Source organism: Balaenoptera borealis (assembly GCF_965194805.1).
Source record: "Balaenoptera borealis genome assembly, chromosome: 14".
Classification (NCBI taxonomy): Eukaryota; Metazoa; Chordata; class Mammalia; order Artiodactyla; family Balaenopteridae; genus Balaenoptera; species Balaenoptera borealis.
This window is the reverse complement of record NC_138875.1, coordinates 61,038,827-61,059,770: the sequence shown is the minus strand read 5'-3', so window position 1 is coordinate 61,059,770 and position 20,944 is coordinate 61,038,827. Positions and strand designations below refer to the sequence as shown.

At 36.0% G+C, this 20,944-nt stretch overlaps 1 protein-coding gene across 8 annotated transcripts in view; it reads right to left on the bottom strand.

Annotated features, from left to right (window-relative positions):
* Window positions 1–20,944, bottom strand: part of ANKRD12 (ankyrin repeat domain 12) — a 112,223-nt gene that overhangs the window by 36,768 nt on the left and 54,511 nt on the right. For 7 of the 8 annotated variants that reach the window (XM_082353453.1, XM_082353457.1, XM_082353456.1 and 4 more), the window contains 3 exons: window positions 19,062–19,262; window positions 17,571–17,713; window positions 8,229–8,376 (listed from right to left, as the gene is read on the bottom strand). In XM_082353453.1, the coding sequence (XP_082209579.1) occupies window positions 8,229–8,376; window positions 17,571–17,713; window positions 19,062–19,262 (492 nt within the window). Of the gene's footprint in view, window positions 1–14; window positions 61–8,228; window positions 8,377–17,570; window positions 17,714–19,061; window positions 19,263–20,944 lie in introns of those variants that run through there. The other variant, XM_082353460.1, reaches the window with a different exon arrangement.

The window sequence follows — 20,944 nt, the reverse complement described above, 5'->3', positions numbered from 1 at the left end:
TGTATGATACTTACGGATGATTTTTACTGATGATTTTTGAATCATTCCTTGAGGGATTTTGATCAAGCAATAATTCAGGCACATTCACCATGAGGAAAATAAGTATGCTGAAAAATCAATACATAGCTGATGAACACATGAACAATATCGGTGATAATCAAAAAAGATTCCAAAAGATGTGTTTCACTCTAATGAAACATGTAAGTTCAAATAAGATACCTAACTTCTTCCATGGGAAAAACTTACTGCAGCACTTCTTTCTCACAGAAAGATTTTTAACCAAAGCTGCTTTTCACAGCTACTGTTTTCTGAAGAGACCAAGATTACAGAGTTTGTAGCCATAATAAATGGGAGTATTAACATACCATATGAAATGTTCCTAGTTTTCAAATCTTATTTTCTTACTTTCTTGCGGAAGCCTATGTAATTCAGCTATTATAATCCTGATTTCACATAGCACAAAGATGTTCAAATGACTTTCAGCTTGCAACTGGTAGATGGATTTACAAATATTTTGAAAATAAGAAGTGACAAGGGTTAGGGGATGATTATGTTAGTATTTCCACTTTCTTAATCAGCTAGATCTCCAGTGCTTAAACAATGCCTCACACATCATGGGTGCACAAACACAGCTGTAGACTAATTGACCTGAAGAAAAAGGAGGAAGACGAATTTAGAATGACTATCAAGTTTAGGACATACATATAGCTCAATGATGAGACAGGAAAAACAAGAAGAGGAGTGTAAATGTGAAAAAAGAAGTTCATTTCAGGTACACTGATTTCTGTGGTAATTCTAAGTGGTAACATCCGGAGAGCAGTTAAATATATATGCATGAAGCGTAAGCGAAAGGTATGGAATAAAGAGATATTTAAAAGGCTTCACAACATAGATGGTAGTTAAAGCTGTAAGTGTGGGTGAACTTTATTTGGGAGATTATCTGGTATGAGAAGAGGGTTCCAGAAAGTAAATCTTTGGAAAAATGAACACAGGGGTGTATGGGAAGAGAATGAGGAAGAAACGAAGAGATGAGATCTGGAAGGAACCTGAGAAGGAACAGTCTGAGAAGCTGGAAGAGAATTATCTTCCAGGAGAAAAAGCCAGAAGAGAACTGCCTCTCTGAAACCAGGACCAGAGAATTTTAGGAAGAACACAGTTCAACACTGTCAAATCCCACAGAGAGACTAAAAAGACAGCTAAGGGGTTTGTTGTTGGAAGATCATGTGCGATGTTAGTAAACACAGATTGGATGGAAGGTACTTTAAGTGCACCACAATGCACTTTAAGAAACTTAGTTGTGAAGGGAAGGGAATGGGGATTAACAGTGGTGCTGGGCAAGAGATTTTGTAGAGTCCTGTATATTTATGTGTACAAAAATATTATCACACAACTGTGTCCAGCTCTACCTCCTTTCCCTCCACCCAAGTCATCCCTTCCTCTGCCACTTGACCCCCAACACATGCCTCATTAGCAGCCTGAGATACATCCTTCCAGATTTTACTCCATGTTTATAAAATTTTACACAAATATATGTGCATATACAAACATATAGATTTTTAAAACACTGTTCATTTTACAAAAAATGAGATATTATGATCCTTCGTCTTGACTGTTCTGACTCAATAATATCTTATGAAAATCTCTCCAAGTAACTGGTACAGTGTTAAGATATACCTTTTCATGGCTGTACAATAGTCTGTGGTGTGGCTATATACCTTGATTTATGCAACTGATCCCCTGTATGACTATACATTTTTTCTTTTGCCACTGAAAGCACTGCTGTAATAAACATGGCATATTCCCAGAAGTATGACTACTATATTAAGGAGCCTAAGTATTTTTAAAACTGTATTTACAATGGTAAATTTTGACTTTACACAAAAGTAGACAGAATGTTATACTGATCCCCCATGTATTCATCACTCAGCTCCAATAGCCATCAATCTCTGGCCAACCCATACCTCTATTCATCCTACTCCTGTATCATTTTGAAGCATATTCCATTCATGGTATCATTTCATCCAGAAATATTTCAGTATATTTCTCTAAAAGGTAAGAGCCCTTGTATTTTGTTAGCTGTTGCCAGACTGTTTTTCAAAAAGACTAACAATTCACATACCTTTTTTTTAAACCCTTCTCCTATTAGGTAACCACTTTTATAAGATGTTGGTTTATTCTTCCATAACTTCTTTTTTAAAAAAGTAAGAAAATACATTGATATAGCTTTTAAACCCCTAAATTATCTTTCCTTTACCCTAACAAGTGAACAATACCTTGGCCAGGTACATAATTCTTATGCTGCAGTTCTTTTCTCTCAGTAGTCTATCTTCCACTGTTGTAAGTTAGAAGTCCAATGCCAATGCGACTGTATTTCCTTGTAACTTGCTACACTCAGAATTTACAAGGAATTTGATCAAAATATGTCTAGGGGTATGTGTACATGCTTCTTCCATCAATCCACCTGGAGCTCACTGAGCTTTATAACTGATAGACTCGGGCTTGCTTCAGCTCAGGAACATTTTCTTCTATTTGTATAATTATGGACTATTCTCCACCTGTTTCTTTTTTTCCCTTTTAAATTCCCATAACTAGCTATTATTCATATGCTAAATCTGTTAGCGCTCCTACTATAGCTAGGACATGGAAGCAACTTAAATGTCCATTGACAGAGGAATGGATAAAGATGTGGTACATATACACAATGGAATATTACTCAACCATAAAAAATAATGAAATAGTGCCATTTGCAGAGATGTGGATGGACCTACAGATTGTCATACAGAGTGAAGTAAGTCAGAAAGAAAAAAACAAATGTATAATATTGCTTGCACGTGGAATCTAGAAAAATGGTACAGATGAACTTATTTGCAAAGCAGAAATAGAGTCACAGGTGTAGAGAACAAACTTACAGTTACCAAGCAGGGAATGGGGGGGGGTAGGATGAATTGGGAGATTAGGATTGACATATATACACTACTATGTGTAAAATAGATAACGGAACCTACTGTATAGCACAGGGAACTTACTCAGTGCTCTGTGGTGACCTAAATGGGAAGGAAATCTAAAGAAGAGTGGATATGTATACATATGACTGATTCACTTTGCTGCACAGCAGAACTAACACAACATTGTAAAGCAACTATACTCCAATTAAGAAAAAAAAAGATCTGCTAGAGCTCCTAGATCTATTCCCTAAGTCTTTTATCTTATCTCTTCTTTCAGGATTCTTTCTCTTTGTATTTTTGCTGTGTTGTGAGGATTTGTTTTACTTGATTTTATAGCCTAATCATTTAAGTCCCACTTCAGCTCATCTACTGTGTTGTCTGATTATATAATCATGTTTTTTATTAGCTCCAAAAAGCCTTTGCGCTGTCCTTGAATTTTCTTAAGTACTCCTTTTGTTGTCGCTGTTGAAGCTGAAGTAGTCCAAGAGGCAGCTCTTTGCAAGCAGTGGAAGGGAAAGTGGGCTCCCCCAGGACTGCCAGTCAGCACTGAAGCACCAGGAGGAGACCTCCCTGTTGCTGGACTAGGTCTTCTCCAACTTCCCCAGTCTCAGTAATGGACAAACTCAGCCCAGTTACTCCTTGGATCTGTGGGGGATGGAGGATTCTGGCATAATCCCTTAGGGCCAGTTACCCCTCCCCCACAATTCAACAAATATTTATTAAGCAATGTCTATGTACCAAACACTTTAGTTTACATTTATTGGAGGCTGAAGGAGTGAAAATACATACTAAAAGGAAAGCTGCCACCTTTACAGTTTTGCCTATAGCTTTAGCTCCATCATTACCATTCCCACTACAATATATTGCTTATCAACCCTTTAACCAACATTACATTTTTGTCTCTTTATTCCCCTCTCCCCCCACAGTACTGGCTCTAGGTGCGCAGGCTTCAGTAGTTGGGACACGCGGGTTCAGTAATTGTGGCTCGCGGGCTCTAGAGCGCAGGCTCAGTAGTTGTGGCACACGGGCTTAGCTGCTCTGCGGCATGAGGGATCTTCCTGGACCAGGGCTCGAACCCGTGTGCCCTGCACTGGCAGGCAGATTCTTAACCACTGTGCCACCAGGGAAGCCCTTAACTGAGTTTTGTACAAAATGCCCCTGAACTATAAATTACCTGTTAAATACATGCTTAATATTTTAGTCTTGCCCATTTTTGAAAGTGTGATATGCCACTTAAGTCATTTTTATTATTTTCTACAGGTTCTTCTTATTTTTGTACAATTTATCTGTTGGGAAACGATGCTGTTGGGGTTTCCTATGGTCTGAATGTTGCTTGGTGCAGCTCAGCACGCTCCTCTGTCTGGGTATTTCCTGCAGATGGCAGCTGGATCCTGAGGACTGGGGAGTGGAGGAGAGGGGCATTCCAGCAAGGGCAGGCAATGCCTTCTTTCCTTCTCTTTTTAATTTAATGTTAGCAACTGTTGATCCTCAATGCTCCCATACATTAACTAACAGGGGGTTGCAAAATGGTCAGTCTTTCTTTTCACTCTTTTAGCTGGATTAATCTTATAAAAAACATTTCTCCTCACCCATAATGAGGTTACCCAGTGACAAGAGTTCATATAGGAATATGAAGGTGAAATAAACGACTGCTTTTTTTCCTCTTTTTTGCCTAATTTTTAAGATAACAAATTGGTTCTCTGATGACCATGATAAATTTAAAAATTTATCATCATAGACTCATGGGTTTAAACATATTCGATGGGTTTCAAATCTTTGCAATTAACACCCTTAATGAAACTCAAACTACTGCATTTTTGGCCAGTGGGGAACTGTTCAAGTTGTCTCCTAAGGCCTCTGACAAGACCTGAAATCTGAAATGACAAGATGTTCCAAGCTCATCTTACACATTTCCTGCCCTAGACTTAGCATCACTCATTTTTTCCAAGAAACCTTGGTTTTCTTTTAGGAGAAAATATTTCCTGATTATAATCTGGGTACTAGGAATGATTACCGCTACTGCCTTAGTCAGTTTTAGATCTTTTCAATGGACAAAGCAAAAAAATTTTATGTGTTTGTATATTTTAGATTTTATTTGGAAATAATTTCAAACTCACAAAAAGTTAGAAAAATAAAAAATAATGAACACTATATATCCTTTACCCAGGTTTTCCTCCTGTTAACGTTTTGCTCTCTTGTGTTATAATTTACTTTCTCTCTATATATACACATGTGTGTAAATACATTTGTTTCCCTGAACTATATGAGGGTAAATTACATATATCATGGCTCTTTATCCCTATATACTTTAGTATTTCCCAAGACATACAGATATTCTCGTCACCACAGTACAGTTGTCGACTTCATAAATTTACACTGATACGACACTAATCTACCGTCCATATTCCTTGCTAAATGATCTAATAATGTCTTTTATAATCTTTCTCCCCCTCCAGGACAGAAAACAGTCATGGAGCAGGTACTGCCTTTAATTATTACCTCTTTGGATAGCCTGGAACATTTCTATTGCCTTTACTGGTTCATGACACTGACATTTCTTAATCTTTGGTGACAGTGGCTTTTAAAAAGAAGCAGAACATTCCTCATGATTATACATTCTCAGCCAGAATGCTACAAGTGATGTTCTATCCTTCTCAGGGTACCACACATAGAGGCACATGATATGCATCTGTGTCTCATTTGATGATGTTAATTTTGATCACTCAGTCCAGGTGGTGGATTTCTCTACCATATAATCGTTTTTTTTTCCTCCTCTCTTGTAATGTGAAAAGGTCATGTAAATATCTGCTCTTATAAAAAAAGAATTCTCCCTAGATTTACCAGCCTTTAGTGATTCTTGTCTAATCATCTTTACCATGAGGGTTGTAAATGATCAGGTAGGGGTGGGCACTGACTAGGAAGGGGCATAAGGAACTTCCTGGAGTATTGGAGATATGCTGTATCTTGATAAGGTTGGATTATACAAGGTCTATGCACTTCTTAAAGCTCACAGAATGTTATATTAAAGAATTATTAATTTCACAAATGTAAATATTACCTTGTAAAAATCATATACAAAAACTGAACTCTAGTTATAATGAAATGCATGTTAAATTATTTAGAGATGTCCACAACTTATTCTGAAATGCATCAAAAAATAAGAATTGATGGGTAGATGAATAAATATGTGATAATGTAATAAAGGAAATATAGCAAACAGTTAACAACTGCAAAACATAGCTGGTGGGTACAGGGGTTCACTGTACAATTCTCCGAATTTTGCTGTGTGTTTGAACATTTTCATAATAAAATATTGAGATTTTAACTTCTGCACAGCAAAGAAAATCATCAACAAAATGAAAAGGCAACCTACTGAATGGGAGGAAATCTTTGCAAATCATGTATCTGATAAGGGGTTAATATCCAAAATACATAAAAAACTGGTATCATACAACTCAATAGCAAACAAACAATCTAATTTAAAAATTGGGCAGAGGATCTGAATAAACATTTTCCCAAAGAAGACGTATAGATGGCCAACAAACACATGAAAAGATGCTCAACATCACTAATCATCAGGGAAATGGAAATCAAAACCACAATGCAATATCACCTCATACCTGTCAGAACACCTATTATCAAAAAGACAAGAAATTTCAAGTGTTGGCTTGAGGATGTGGAGAAAAAGGAACCCTTTTGCACCACTGGTGGGAATGTAAATTGGTGTAGCCACTATAAAAAAATAGGATGGAGGTTCCTCAAAAAATGAAAAATAGAACTACCATGTAATCCACCAATTCCACCTCTGGTTATTTATCCAAAGAAAATGAAAACACCAATTCGAAAAAATATATGCACCTCCACGATCACTGCAGCATTATTTCCAATAGCCAAGATATGGAAACAACCTAAGTGTCCATCAATGCATAAATGGATAAAGAAGATGTGGTACATATACACAATGAAATATTATTCAGCCATAAAAAAGAACACAATATTGTCATTTGAGACAATATGGATGGACCCTGAGGTCATTATGCTAAGTGAAATAAGTCAGACAGGGAAAGACAAATACTCTATGATCTCACACGTGTAGTCTAAAAAACAAACAAAAACCAAGCTCATCCATACAGAGAACAGACTGGTGGTTGTCAGAGATGGGGGGTGGGTTAAATGCGTGAAGGGGGTCATAAGGTACAAACTTCCAGTTATAAAATAAATAAGTCATGAGGATGTACTGTACATGGTGACTGTACTTAACACCGCATTGCACATTTGAAAGCTGCTAAGAGAGTAGATCTTAAAAGTCCTCATTACAAGCAAGAAAGAAAAAACTTTGTAACTACATATGGTGACCATTACTAACTAGACTTATTGCAGTGACCATATTTCAGTGTATACAAATCATTATGTTGTACATGTGAAACTAATACAATATTATATGTCAATTATACCTCAATAAAAAAAAAAGTAAATGGTAGACCTTTCTCTTTTAAAAGTACAGATGTTGTCCTATTGCCCTCTGGCAATGGCTGAGATTAAATGAGTATGGTTTCATTTTATTTATAAATAATATATAAAAGTAGTATTATTACCTAATTGCTTATAGGAATTGTTTACAATTTTGTAAAGATATGGCCAGTTATGAGACTTATTAAATTGTTTTCCATTGATTTTTGCCTGAAACATGGTGAAACCTTCCAATCTGTACATAAAAGACTTTTTTATATATTTTTAATTGTTTATGTTTATTTTTTTAAACTCTGAGTATGCCAAAAGTTTTATGAAATATTCTTTTCGGGTCTTTCCTTTTTAAAACTGTGACTGTAAAACTGTGCCTGTATTTTACAACAGTGACCAGAGTTTAACCACCTAAACTGCAAAAATAAAAATGCAAAGATGACTCATTAATGCCAGGAAGTTTGGTTAGTGGTGCTCTAACTTATAAAATAATTAAAAGAACTCAGATGTGGGATAGCTAGTGGTGGTAGTGTATAGCAGTGGTGGTAGCTATTAATGGGGAGAGAGGCTGCAATAGGCTTGAATGTAACATCAGCAATCTGTGGGGAACAAGAAATCACAGAAATAGGGCGAGAGCATTATGACTCCATTTACACAGAGGACATGTAGCAAACACCTAAATTTAGGTTACTAAATTCACCATTCTTAATAGCTAGATAGCATTACCTAAGGTACTCAACATTTTAGGTATTATAAAGCAGAAGTAGAATATTCTACTAAATATCAGGTCAAACAGGTGAATGTAGATCATGTGGAACAAACCTGTGTAACTCTCATCATCATCAGATAAAGGCACCTCTCTTTTTAGCAGCAATTCCAACTCCTCTGTTTCTGCTACATCCACTGGACGCTCCCCATGTTTATTAGCTTGAAATGGATTTCCACCATGACGAAGTAGCAGTTTCACTATCTGCAACATTAAACAGTAGGAAGACTCAGTCCTTTCGTAGACTGCATTATTTCAACCATTTTCCTCTTGATCACACTCATAATATCCTCCTGCTTCATCTCCTCTGCCTCCATTCCTCAGTGTCTATTCTAAATCATAATTACTCTCAAGTTCCATTTTCATCGCCATCCCCCTTCTGATCTTATCTACTACAAAGAAATTTGCTCCTCAAAATTTAAGCTGGGCTATTTTAGCACTGAATCTCATTATTTTTCTTCCTGTTTCATCATACATTTGACAAATATTTACTGAGTACCTATTAACAAGCACTGCTCCAAGTTCTTCAGATAAATCAATGAACAAGAGTATAAAGCTCCCTGGCCTCTTGGAATGTACAGGCTACAGGAAGTCTCAAAAGAAGTATCTCCCCTCTGTTTCAGGCTACCATCGCTACCAAGGCTCTTAATCACCTGTTCCCCATCATTCTGGGATTTAAACTATCACTAACTGACATGGGTTTACTTAAATCTACTATAGCTTAAACTTCAAGGCCTCTCATTTTCATGGTCCCCTTACATGGCCCTATATCTAATTTTTTATTCATTTCTTAAAGAACCCTGCCCTCACTAATTTCATAAGCTTTGGGCTCCACAAACCAAGATGCGACTGGTTAGTCATCACTTCATTTGTTTGTTGCTCCTTATTCCTCTTCCTTTCTATATTTCTTACCTCTTTTTCGATTGGCTCCTTTCTAAAAGCCAATCTTCCCAGTTCATGTCTCTTTTGCCTTAAAATAATGGCAATAAAGAAATGAAACACAGGTTAAAAAAAGCAACTGCTCACACCTATACTCCCCTCCTCTAGCTAAATCTCTCTTCTTTCCTTTACAGTCAAGTTCCTAAAAAGATGTTTACCCTTGGGGCCTTGACTACTTTTTTCTTATTGGCCCTTCGCTCTTCTACCTACAATTATGTTACCGTCAGTCCAATGAAATGAGTCTCCTAAGATCTGTAAATATCTAAGCCATAGATTGTTTCCCTAGGGCTCTGTCCTTGATTCACTTGATTCATGCTCTGGTCTACATCATCTCCGTGGAGAGCTCACCCACTCTGAATGCGATGACGATTAAGCAATCCACTCATTCATTTTCATTCTTGGGCTTGCTCTTTCTCAGCCTTTTTCTTGAGCTTCAAAATCAAATATCCAAATATTCTTTGGATATACTGTATTTCAATACAAAAGCTGAAACCAATAGGTCCCAGAGTTCATTAAACGTACACCCTTATCTTTTATTTGTTTCCATTCTCAGTGACTGGCACCAAAGTATACCCAGTCACTGAAACCAGAAAGCTGGGAGTCATCACATTCTCGTTTTTCACTCATACTCTATGTCAAATAGGTGGCCAAGTATTATTAATTCTGCTTCCCTAACATCTCTTCTTGTTTTGAGCTTCTACTTCCAGTGACATGAGTGTGTTCTATCATAGGTAAATCTATACTATAATTTATTAACACATTTCTCCCCTTATCCTAGACCATAAACTTCATGTGAGATCTTTTTTATTTATTTATTTATTTATTTTTGGCTGTGTTGGGTCTTCGTTTCTGTGCGAGGGTTTTCTCTAGTTGCGGCAAGCGGGGGCCACTCTTCATCGCAGTGCACGGGCCTCTCATTATCGCGGCCTCTCTTGTTGCGGAGCACAGGCTCCAGACGTGCAGGCTCAGTAATTGTGGCTCACGGGCCTAGTTGCTTCGCGGCATGTGGGATCTTCCCAGACCAGGGCTCGAACCCGTGTCCCCTGCATTAGCGGGCAGATTCTCAACCACTGCACCACCAGGGAAGTCCTATCATGTCTTTTTAAAGAAGCAATATTAAACAGGATGCTATAAATTAGGAACTTCTAACAAATGAAAGTATTTAAGAATAATAAAGATTCACAGTGAATAATGAAAAATCTTTTCTAGACTACCAAGAATAAACCATCAATACAGAATACCTGAAATTTAAGAATGTATAAAGAAAACAAATTACGCATGATCTCAACTGTTAATATTTAATTTCCCTTTTTGTTTACTAATTTTTATCAAATTACATGTTTATGATTTTAAAAGATCAAACGGCTTTTCAAGGCTGCTGGTGAAGAACAATCGTCCCTGATATTTATGTTCATATACTTAAGTAACATACTTAGTGTGCTGCTTCCGTATTTTTCAGTTTTAGGCACTGCCTACTGTCTTACAATGGAAAACAATTCAGCTCTCTCTTAACAACTCCATCTCTCTCCTCCCATAAACATCCACTTCTCCCTCCTCCTAACTTTCCAAGATAGACATATTATTTTTTGTGTGTCATTATGATAAATATAAATGTTGAACCAAGTAGTACACCATGACAAAATTTCCATTCTTACACAAGTTAATTTTATCCCAGAGAGTTAATTATCTTGACTTTTCACTTACTCGTTTTTCTACATACTCATCTTTAATTCATTCCCCATTCTGCTACAAGTACAGATCTCTTCAATTCAATATACCACCATTTTTTTGTTTAACTCCTTTCTCCAAGCTTTCTAACTTGCTCTAAGATGGACTGGTTGCTGTCTAGATTTGCTTCCCAGTTGTCATCTTGGCATCTCCGTTTATCCTATCATCCTAGAAATAGCCTTCCCTATATTCTGTGGATTCTTTAGACCTTATCTTTTTTGGTTTACTCCCTCATTTTGTTGAAACACCATCTCCAGGAGATTCCTAAGAAACAGTAAATATGCTGAGATTTTTCCATGGCAGAAAATACCTTTATTCTGTCCTCACTTGATTAATATTTACTCTTGATATAGAATAATTTTCCAGTTTTGAAGGCATCATCATTATCTTCTAGATTCTAGTATTGTTATTGAAGTCTGATGCCATTCTGATTTTTTACCTTTATATGGAACTTGCTTTTTCTCTCAGTAAGCTTGAGGACATTCTTTGCCTCTACTGTTCTGAAATCTCAGGATAATGAATTTTGATCTTGGTCTTTTAACATCCATTGAGCTGAGCATTCAATTGCTCTTTCAATCTGAAGATCCACATTCCTTCAGTTCTGAGAAAATTCCTGGTTTTATTTATTTGATAATGTCCTATGTTTTCACTGTTCTGTCTTCTAAGAACTCTTGTTAAGATAATACTGAATCTCCTGAATTAATCTTCTTTTTTCTCATTTCCCCTCCTCCACCTTTTGTTTCCTAGTTTCTTGGAGATTTCCTCAACTTTATCTTTAACCCTCCATACTCCATTTTTCATTTCTGTTACCATATTATTTATTTCCAAGAGCTTTTTTTGTTTTTATTTTTAAATTTGTTAACTGTTCCTTATTTAGCAACCCTTCAGTTTTTGTTTCATGGCTACAAGAAACTCTCATCTCTTTGGGGAAGGTAATGTGTTTCTTTCTTTCTTTTTTTTTTTTTTTTTTTTGAAGTTTCTCTTGGCCTTATCATGTCCTCCACATTTCTACTTTTCTATTTGCTTGTTCTGCTCTTTGCCTTCCATATTAGAGACCTTTCTCAAAGGTCAGGTGATCACTGACTGTCCACATTTAAGAGTAAGGTACTAGGGACTTCCCTGGTGGCGCAGTGGTTGGGAGTTTGCCTGCCAATGCAGGGGACACGGGTTCGAGCCCTGGTCCGGGAAGATCCCACATGCTGCGAAACAGCTAAGCCCATGTGCCACAAGTACTGAGCCTGTGCACTAGAGCACGTGAGCCACAAGTACTGAGCCTGTGCGCCTAGAGCCCGTGCTCCACAACAAAAGAAGCCACCACAATGAGAAGCCCGCTCACCGCAATGAAGAGTAGTCCCCACTCGCCGCAACTAGAGAAAGCCCATGAGCAGCAATGAAGACCCAATGCAGCCAAAAACAAATTAAAAAAAAAAAAAAAAAGAGTAAGGCACTAAAAGACTTGCTTAAAGTTTTTTAGGCATAGGTACGATCTATTGACAGATGGATCTTGTGCTAGTGTGACATGACTGGGCCATTTCATCAGAACCCCCTCTTGGCTAGTTCACTTTTCTATTGAGAAATCTTTCAATTACTGCCCTAGAACTATAAGCCTTAACTGTCAGCATTCTGGTTGACTGAGGTCTTAATGTTCAGTATGTTTTACTTAATTAGCTTACATTTAATCCTTACTCCCAACTACTCTTGTGGTATGTCAGTCCAGATGGTATGGTTTATACTTGTCAGGAAATAAACCTCCAATCATCTGCCAGAGAAATGTGCCGTCATATAGTTGTGAAGGGTTAGGAAGGGAATATGAGGGTAAAAAACCAGTTTGATTCAATCCTCTTATTTTCAGTCTTATTCAATGGGCACCTCCAGATGAACCCAGACATCAATTGCTGAGCTTCAGTTTTTCTGGGATTCTGTGTTGAAATGGCTTTGCTTTCAATTTTCTTGGATTTTTAAAATCAGGAGCTGGTAAATTTGGTCTGTAGGCCAAATCTGGCCTGCTGACTAAGAATAGTTTTTATATTCTTATAAAATACTTCAAAAAGAATTGATAAAGGAGAAATACATAGGAGGAAACAGGAAGCAGAGAGAGAGGGAGAAGGGAGGAGGGTCAGTGGAGGTGGCATGTAGCCTGCAAAGCCCACAATATTTACTATCTGGCCCTCTACAGAAAGAGTTTGCCAAACCCTGTTCTATGTAGTCACCACTCATTCCTCAAATTTCTATCTCCCAAAATATTGGTTTTCTTGTTTCTTCTGTTCTTTATCCTTGTGGGACTGTGTCCTTTAAAATCTCCCCTTTTAGGGGTTTGAGAAGGTAACTGAAGTTAAAAACTTTTAGTTATTATAAATAATGCTATAGTGAACACCTTTATAAGTTGAAACTTTTCCCCCCATTTTTAGGCTTATTTCCTTCGGTTAGAGTCCTAGAATGAGAAAACAGAAGGATCTTGATACTACTGAACGCTTTCTATACCTGTCAGGAAATAATCAAAAAATATTTATTCCTGGGACTTCCCTGGTGGCCCAGTGGTTAAGAATCCGCCTTCCAATGCAGGGGATGAGGGTTAAATCCCTGGTCGGAGAACTAAGATCCCATATGCCACAGGGCAACTAAGCCCGCATGCTGCAACAGAGCCCATATGCTCTGGAGCCCACACGCCACAACTAGAGAGCCCGTGTGCCGCAACTACTGAGCCCACATGCCACAACTAGAGAGAAGCCCACGCGCCACAATGAAAGATCCCGTGTGCTGCAACTAAGACCCTATGCAGCCAAAAATAAATAATATGAAAAAAATTTATTCCTGACTATGTTTAGACAGTTGGTTCATTCAAACATGCTACAATAACCCTAACCTAAATAACCAATACTTTACAGATCATTCTCATATGCAAAAAATTATTTATTCTAAAAAGAATTTAAAGTAACTTAAAGTTGCTTAAAACGAGCAGGCAGCAGGACTTCCCTGGTGGTCCAGTGGGTAAGACTCTGTGCTCCCAGTGCAGGGGGCCTGGGTTCAATCCCTGGTCGGGGAACTAGACCCCACATGCATGCCACAACTACGAGTTCGTATGCCTCAACTAAGAAGTCCTCATGCCACAACTAAAGATCCCACATGCCGCAACTAAACATGCCTCAGTGAAGATCCTGTGTGCCACAACTAAGACCCGGCACAGTCAAAATAAATAAATAAAAAAATTAAAAAAACCCCAAAAAACATAGACAGCAAATTAGAAGTAAGTAAAAATGATGAGACAAGAAGAAAATAAACATAGGTAGTATCTAAAATAGAACTAAGAATAGGGCTATTATAAGAATGTATATTATGAAGTAATACACATTTGTGAAAGGTAGGCCAAAGATTAGGTTCTTAGTAAGCTATGTTAATCCTCTCTTACTCGAAACAATTTAGAACAGATCTGTTTCTCCTACCTTAGAAATGTTTTATGGATGGCTGAAGTTGTCATGAGTGTTACTGAGTGAAAGAAATCTAATTCTTTGGTGGAGACTCATAATATATGGTACAAATATACACCAATGGGTTTTGGTATATCTCATTTCCCTCCTCCTCCTTGGGGACAAGTAAAAGAACAAGGAGAAAATAGCCCTCAACAGCTCTGAATTGTGACTCCTACTATCCTAGGCATGTTGGTAGGAGGAAAAGCAAAGATCTCTTGAAAATAGCATGCCAGTCTCCTTCTGGAAGGAGACTGGAAATAGTGTTTGAGTCTTTGTAAGTACATGAGCTCAAAGGTCAGCTTCTGGAAATATTTTGCAGCAATGTGCATATTTAGAAACTTGTATTCATAGAAACACGTCTTACTCATAAGGCATAGTTCTTTAACATTACATTTAGAAATCAGGAAATCTTTTTATGCAACATTTAAAGAAAAACTATTCATGCTTGATAAACTATCAACGATGCTTTTAAAAAAAGGGCAGTAAGTACAGTATTTAAAATAGCACAGCCAGAACATAAATCATGTATGCATGGGACTCAAAATTCAATGAAGAAAACAGACAAGCACATGAGTAAAAAAAATATAGTAAGTGCTATCACATAGGTATGTATGAATTGTCAAGGGAGCAAAAAAGACTGCAACGATGGTAAGCAAGGATCAGTTTAGGAAAAATAACGTTATAGGCTACATTTTTCTTCAAAATTATAACTTGAGAATTATGAAAAATACCTTATAGAAAGATTTAAATGAGAAAAATGGCATCTTTAATTTCCAAAATATCTCAGTATATTTGAAAAATAGCAATATAAAAGTAGCCTTTTAATCTTTGACCTCTGACATTTCTATAACATTTTAGATTTCAAGGTATATTTATGTGCACAGCGTCTTTTTTTTCCTTCAAAATATCCCTTTTAGGCAGGTATTATTTATTATGTGACTTAAAGATGAGAAAATGGAAGTTGGTAGGAAAAAAGTAACTTGTTTGAGATCACTCATTTGGGAAACTGGCCAGCCCAGAATTGAATTCGTATCTATCTTCACTCCAAATTCCATTTTTTTCTCAACTAAAGTGGCTTTTAAAAAACAGGCACCACGACACTGAAATTTTTATTGTGTCAAAAAAGAAAATAAGGCAGAGAATGTTTGCTGCTAACAAGAGAAAAAAAAAGGAATTTTCCAGCACAAAGGTATGAGACCACCAAAATCCTTCTACGTTATTCACTAGAGAGGAGAGACAGTGTACTGAATAACAACTCTTCCAGATTAATGAATTATTACCTCACTTTGTCTTAAAAAAAACACTGATATTTATCCTTTTTAGTCCCTTAATTTGAACTCCTATCAGTTTAATAAACTTGGGAGTGTCTTAGACCAGTGTGTCTTTGTCTTTGTCTTTGTGTCTCCTGTGTCTTTGTTTCTCCATGTTCTGGGAGAAGCTGAGGATACTGGAATGCAATGGGTCATACAGTTTCAACAAGAAACACCAGAAGGTTATTCATTTACTGTGATGATTAAAATAATACTGGGACTTCCCTGGTGGTCCAGTGGGTAAGACTCTGTGCTCCCAGTGCAGGGGGCCCAGGTTCGATCCCTGGTGGGGGAACTAGATCCTGATGCATGCCGCAACTAATTTGAGTTCTCATGCCACAACTAAGAAGCCCGCATGCTGCAACTAAGAGTCTGCATGTCACAACTAGGAAGTCCACAGGCCACAACGAAGATCTCCCGTGCTGCAACAAAGATCCCGCGTGCCACAACTAAGACCCAGCACAGCCAACATAAATAAATAAATATTAGAAAAAAATTAATACGTATAAAGAAAGCATTTACAACACTTCTTATCCCATAGTGAAAACACACAAATATTGCTGTGAGAAGTTAATGTAATGTGGTTCACAACCACTCCAGCCAGAGACTGGAAATCTCATGAAGAGACTGAGGATCTCACATGAAATTAATGGCAAAAACAAATCCCTGGACAGCATCTATGCTACAGATCTAGAGAGCAGCTAGTCCCAATTAAAGCAGGATACAAGATATCTTGTATACAAGGATATTCTCAAACATAATAAACTGATCAATGTATTTGACCTTATTCAGGGGCATTTTAGAGTTATGTCAGAGAGAGTAAGGAAGTACAGAAATAGATACATGGAAAACTAAATAAGAAAAATCAGAACAAGGCAGTGTAGTAACCAAGGTAATAAACAAAAATCCAAGAGAAAATACAATTATATTAAATTTGTGAATCTCTGAGAAGCAATATATATTAAAACCCTTTGCAGGGGGTCAATAACTAGTGACTAAAAATTTAAAAAGCAAAATAGCTTCCATCTTGTTAGAAATAAAGAGATAACTACTAGAAGAAACACCTACAAGAGCTGCTTTTGGTTAAAGGTACTGGGAAGTGCAGAGGGATGGGAGGGAGCAGGTAGTTATCTATCTTTATAAGCTAAGTAGTACTTTTCAACTTTTTAAACTATGTACAAGTATTCTTTGATAGAAGTTAAAATTAAATGAAAGAGAAAAACTACTTATGTGATAAACAAAATCCTACTTTAGAACCATTGCTAATAGTGCCCCAGGTTGATCTGCTCTGGCTGTAAGCAGGTTATAGTAATGGAGCTAAGCATTAAACACACTTAAAACATAAGCTACATTACAACAAAGACTGGTTAGGCTTTGATGTCAACATGCCAAAGACTGAAAATGAAAATGGAATTTAAAACCCAGAATGGTTCATAATATTATATCAAAACAAATTAAACTTGATATTTAAAGATACCATTAAATTTGCAAGCATATATAATCATGTTTGTTTAAATCATGTCTTTATTATTATATACATAAGCATCTGAATAATAATGTCAGCTAAAATTCAGGAACAGATGTTATATATAGAGGAATCATTAAATATTAATAAGTCTTAAAAAAAGGCATCATGACAATGTAAAATTTTATTTTAAGTAAAATCTGCTTTAATCGCTGCATCTAATTATCTGACAGTAGAATGGCCTTTTAAATAAAGATTTGCCAAGTTGTTTAATTACCAAGTTAAACAGGTTTTATGAAAAGAAAATGCTAAATCTATGATAGGAATTAGCAATTAGAAGGTAGAAAAAAGGGAAAATATAATATAGATGAGCTGATCATGCAATGAGTGAAATATGACACAAGATCGTATGACTAAGAAGTGAATTAAATGACTGGATTAAATTTATATTTTGAAGATGTATATTACTGCTCCTTCCATCATACTCACATCTCTGTGCCCACTACTAGCAGAATCATGGAGTGGAGTGTCGTCATCCAATCCTTGTGTGTTAACATCTGCTCCAGCTGCTATAAGTATCTTAGCAACATCATAATATCCAACATTGCAAGCTTCATGCAGTGGTGTCCAACCTAAAGTTACAATATTAATTGAACATATGGTTCACTTCTACTAATTCAACACATATGCTTTTTAGATACATAACCATGTGTGACATACTGATTCTACATGCACACAGTACAGAAAGAAAAAGGAGTGATGAACAAGTTACTGGAAATAAGTACCTAGGAAAACCACCAATTTTACAGAAGGTTCATCCACAATCATATTATTTCCATTGGGACTAAATTATTTGACAAAAGTACTAAACATTTAAGCTTATCCAACAACTTGCTGTAATTTAGAACAATCATCTCAACTATGGAAAAAGAGTAGAAAAAGGCAAAATAAGCTTGTTAGGGTCTTTCAATATTACAAGATATTGAATATAGTTTCCTGTGCTATACAGTAGGTCCTTGTTGTTTACCTATTTTATATATAGTAATGAGTATATGTTAATCCCAAACTCCTAATTTATGTCTTCCCCCGACCCAAGGCTCTTTCATATACTCCTGATGGGAGTGTAAATTGATAAAAGATTTTTTGGAGGGTCATTTGCCTGATTTTCAAAAAATTTTAAATATGCATCTCCTCTGATTTAGCAGTTTCCTTTCTACTGAAATATCATCCTTCCATAACTATACACAAATATATTTCTACAAGAGGGTTACTGAAGTATTGTCCACGGAATCTATTCTATACACTATTATGTGGCTGTTGAAATGAATGAAGTAGAACCACCTATATGTACCAACAGAAATATCTGTACAACACTAGTAAAAAGGGGAGATTGCAGAACTATAGGCTAACACAGATAGAGTGATTTGATTTTTTTTAAAAAAGTCTCTATGTAAATAAACGTTCATTGTATATATGATCCTGCAAGTGCACAGAAAGGACAGCCTCCAAATTGTTAACAACAGTTCTGTGAAAAAGAAAGAACCTGGGGGATGGGAGGGTAGGGTACCGTAGTATGTGAAACTAAAGGGAATTTCTACATTGTTCCCCAATACTTTTACTGTGTGAAACAACACTGCCACTCTCTTACAGTCCTTGTGCTCAAGCTAATAAACGGTTTAAACATTATTTAACTGTGATTCACCTAGAACCTAAATTGGATAAAAAATTATATGGTAATATGCCAAATAAAATGCAAGTTTAATATTTAAGTATTTGAGTAATTACTGACAAGGAACTGTAGCAGAGATCAGGGTTTTAGGTATACACTCCAAAATAGTTTTATATTAAAGTATACTTTTAGAACTCTTTCATTTCAGAAAGAGGAATGAAGAATATAGATTAAATTGTAACCAGCATCTGTTTAGATGATAAACTCAGAATTTTAGTTCCTGAGTATTAGTTTTTAACTACAAGTCTTACCTGCAAAATCTTTCACATTCACATTTGCCCCTAAACTTATTAATTCTTTGACTTGTTTTACATCTCCTCGAATAGCTGCCATGTGTAAAGGAGTTTCACCACGTTCATTTCTTTTATTAACTTTATCTTTCTGTCGAGATGAAGAACTGGGAGTTTTCTTTTGGGCTGGTGTTGTTTGTGATGGATGATTTGGTGTGGAATCTATAAGAAAGAGAAAAGTTAACAAAAGTTCTAGACTAAATATTTTGTATACTCATTTAAAGGTTTTTTATAGGTAACGTGCTAACAGGGGGAATATCTTCTCACCCAAACAACCTGAAACTTGACTTGGATGATACACTAATAATTTGACCCAATTACATGTAGTAGATCTTCCTTTAGGGTTATCAAATATTGCAGGAGCCAATTAAGGAAAAAGTTTTATTCTGTCAATTCACAGAATTGGTTTAAAATGATAATAAAGTTATCAAGTATGCACCGTGAAAGTGTTTGCTTAATGAATAATTTGATAAACTGCAAAAAAACATGTTTTTCATGGCATGTTATGATACTATTTCAAGAACTAGATGAAATGACATTGAAGGCTAGAGTTCACACCTCTGACTCAAACTACTGGAGCTCTATTCTGATATTAGGTGCAAATTAAGGTCATAGATGATTTTAGTATGAAGTGAAGCTTAATATCTATGAGAAATAAGGACAGTCTAGAAAAAGGCCTTTAAAAAGTGGGTGATAAAAGAGGAAAAAAAAGTGCTTTGCTTTTGCTTTGATTCCTATCTTTTGATTTTTGTTCCAGTTTCTTTCTCAAAAACAAGAAAGTTCAGTTGGATGACACCCAAAGTCCTCTCCTCCCCACTTCAGAACTGGAAAAAAAACAAAACAAAAAACTAGTTTCTTAATCAATTAAGGATTCAAGACATATGTACAGTGTTAATAATTAACTCTGAAAATTTACAACTATTTAAAAGAAACAACAGCTCTAAGAGAAAAAAAGTCTATGGAAAATCATTTTCTGACATCATATAATAATTTCCCTGCAAACTGACATGATTAGAGCACTGAAGCATTATCATCCTTTTCTCAATAAGAAAAAGTTTAAAATTTACCTTTTGGATTTTAAAGTACATTCAGTTAGTAACAGTTTCCTATCTATGGATTTCTATAATGTATGCTCCAGAAGAGCATGAACCTTGTCTAATTCATCACTGTATCTCGGCTGCTTAGAAGACTTCTTGGTACACAGTGTACTCACGCAATATTTGTTGAATGAATACATGATTCTTATTATAATATTTATAGTCAAGTTATTTATTTAGAAAATTAGTGGTTGAACTTCTTAAAAACAAAAGGACATTTTAAAATTCAAACAACTTGCAAGGAATTAATTAATTCATATAAAATTTTCTTAGCCATTCCAAAATGATACACACACAGACAAAATAACAGTAGTACTATCCATAATGGCAATCAGAATAAACAAAAACATGGAAAATGAATTATGTAATGGATAAAACAATGAACCCTAAACTCCAAGCATATCTATAAGATGGCAAACAGGCTGATATTTCAAAAGCTCTCCACTCTAGTTCTACATATATTAATAAAGATGACTGATGTACCCTTTAAATGAAAAGAACCAACTGCAGAACAGTATTATAGTATTAATCTTATTTATATTTAAAAACGAACAGCAACAAAAGATATGTTTACATGTTTATATCTAGAAATTTTCTAGAAAATAAGAAACTGTTAATAGTGCTCGCCTCTCAAGGGGGGAGGATCACTGGAAATGAGGGAGGACTTTAGCTTTTTTGCCTTACTGTATTAATTCTTTAATTTACTCTATGGATAGAGGTTCATAGTATTAAAAAAACAGTTTTAAA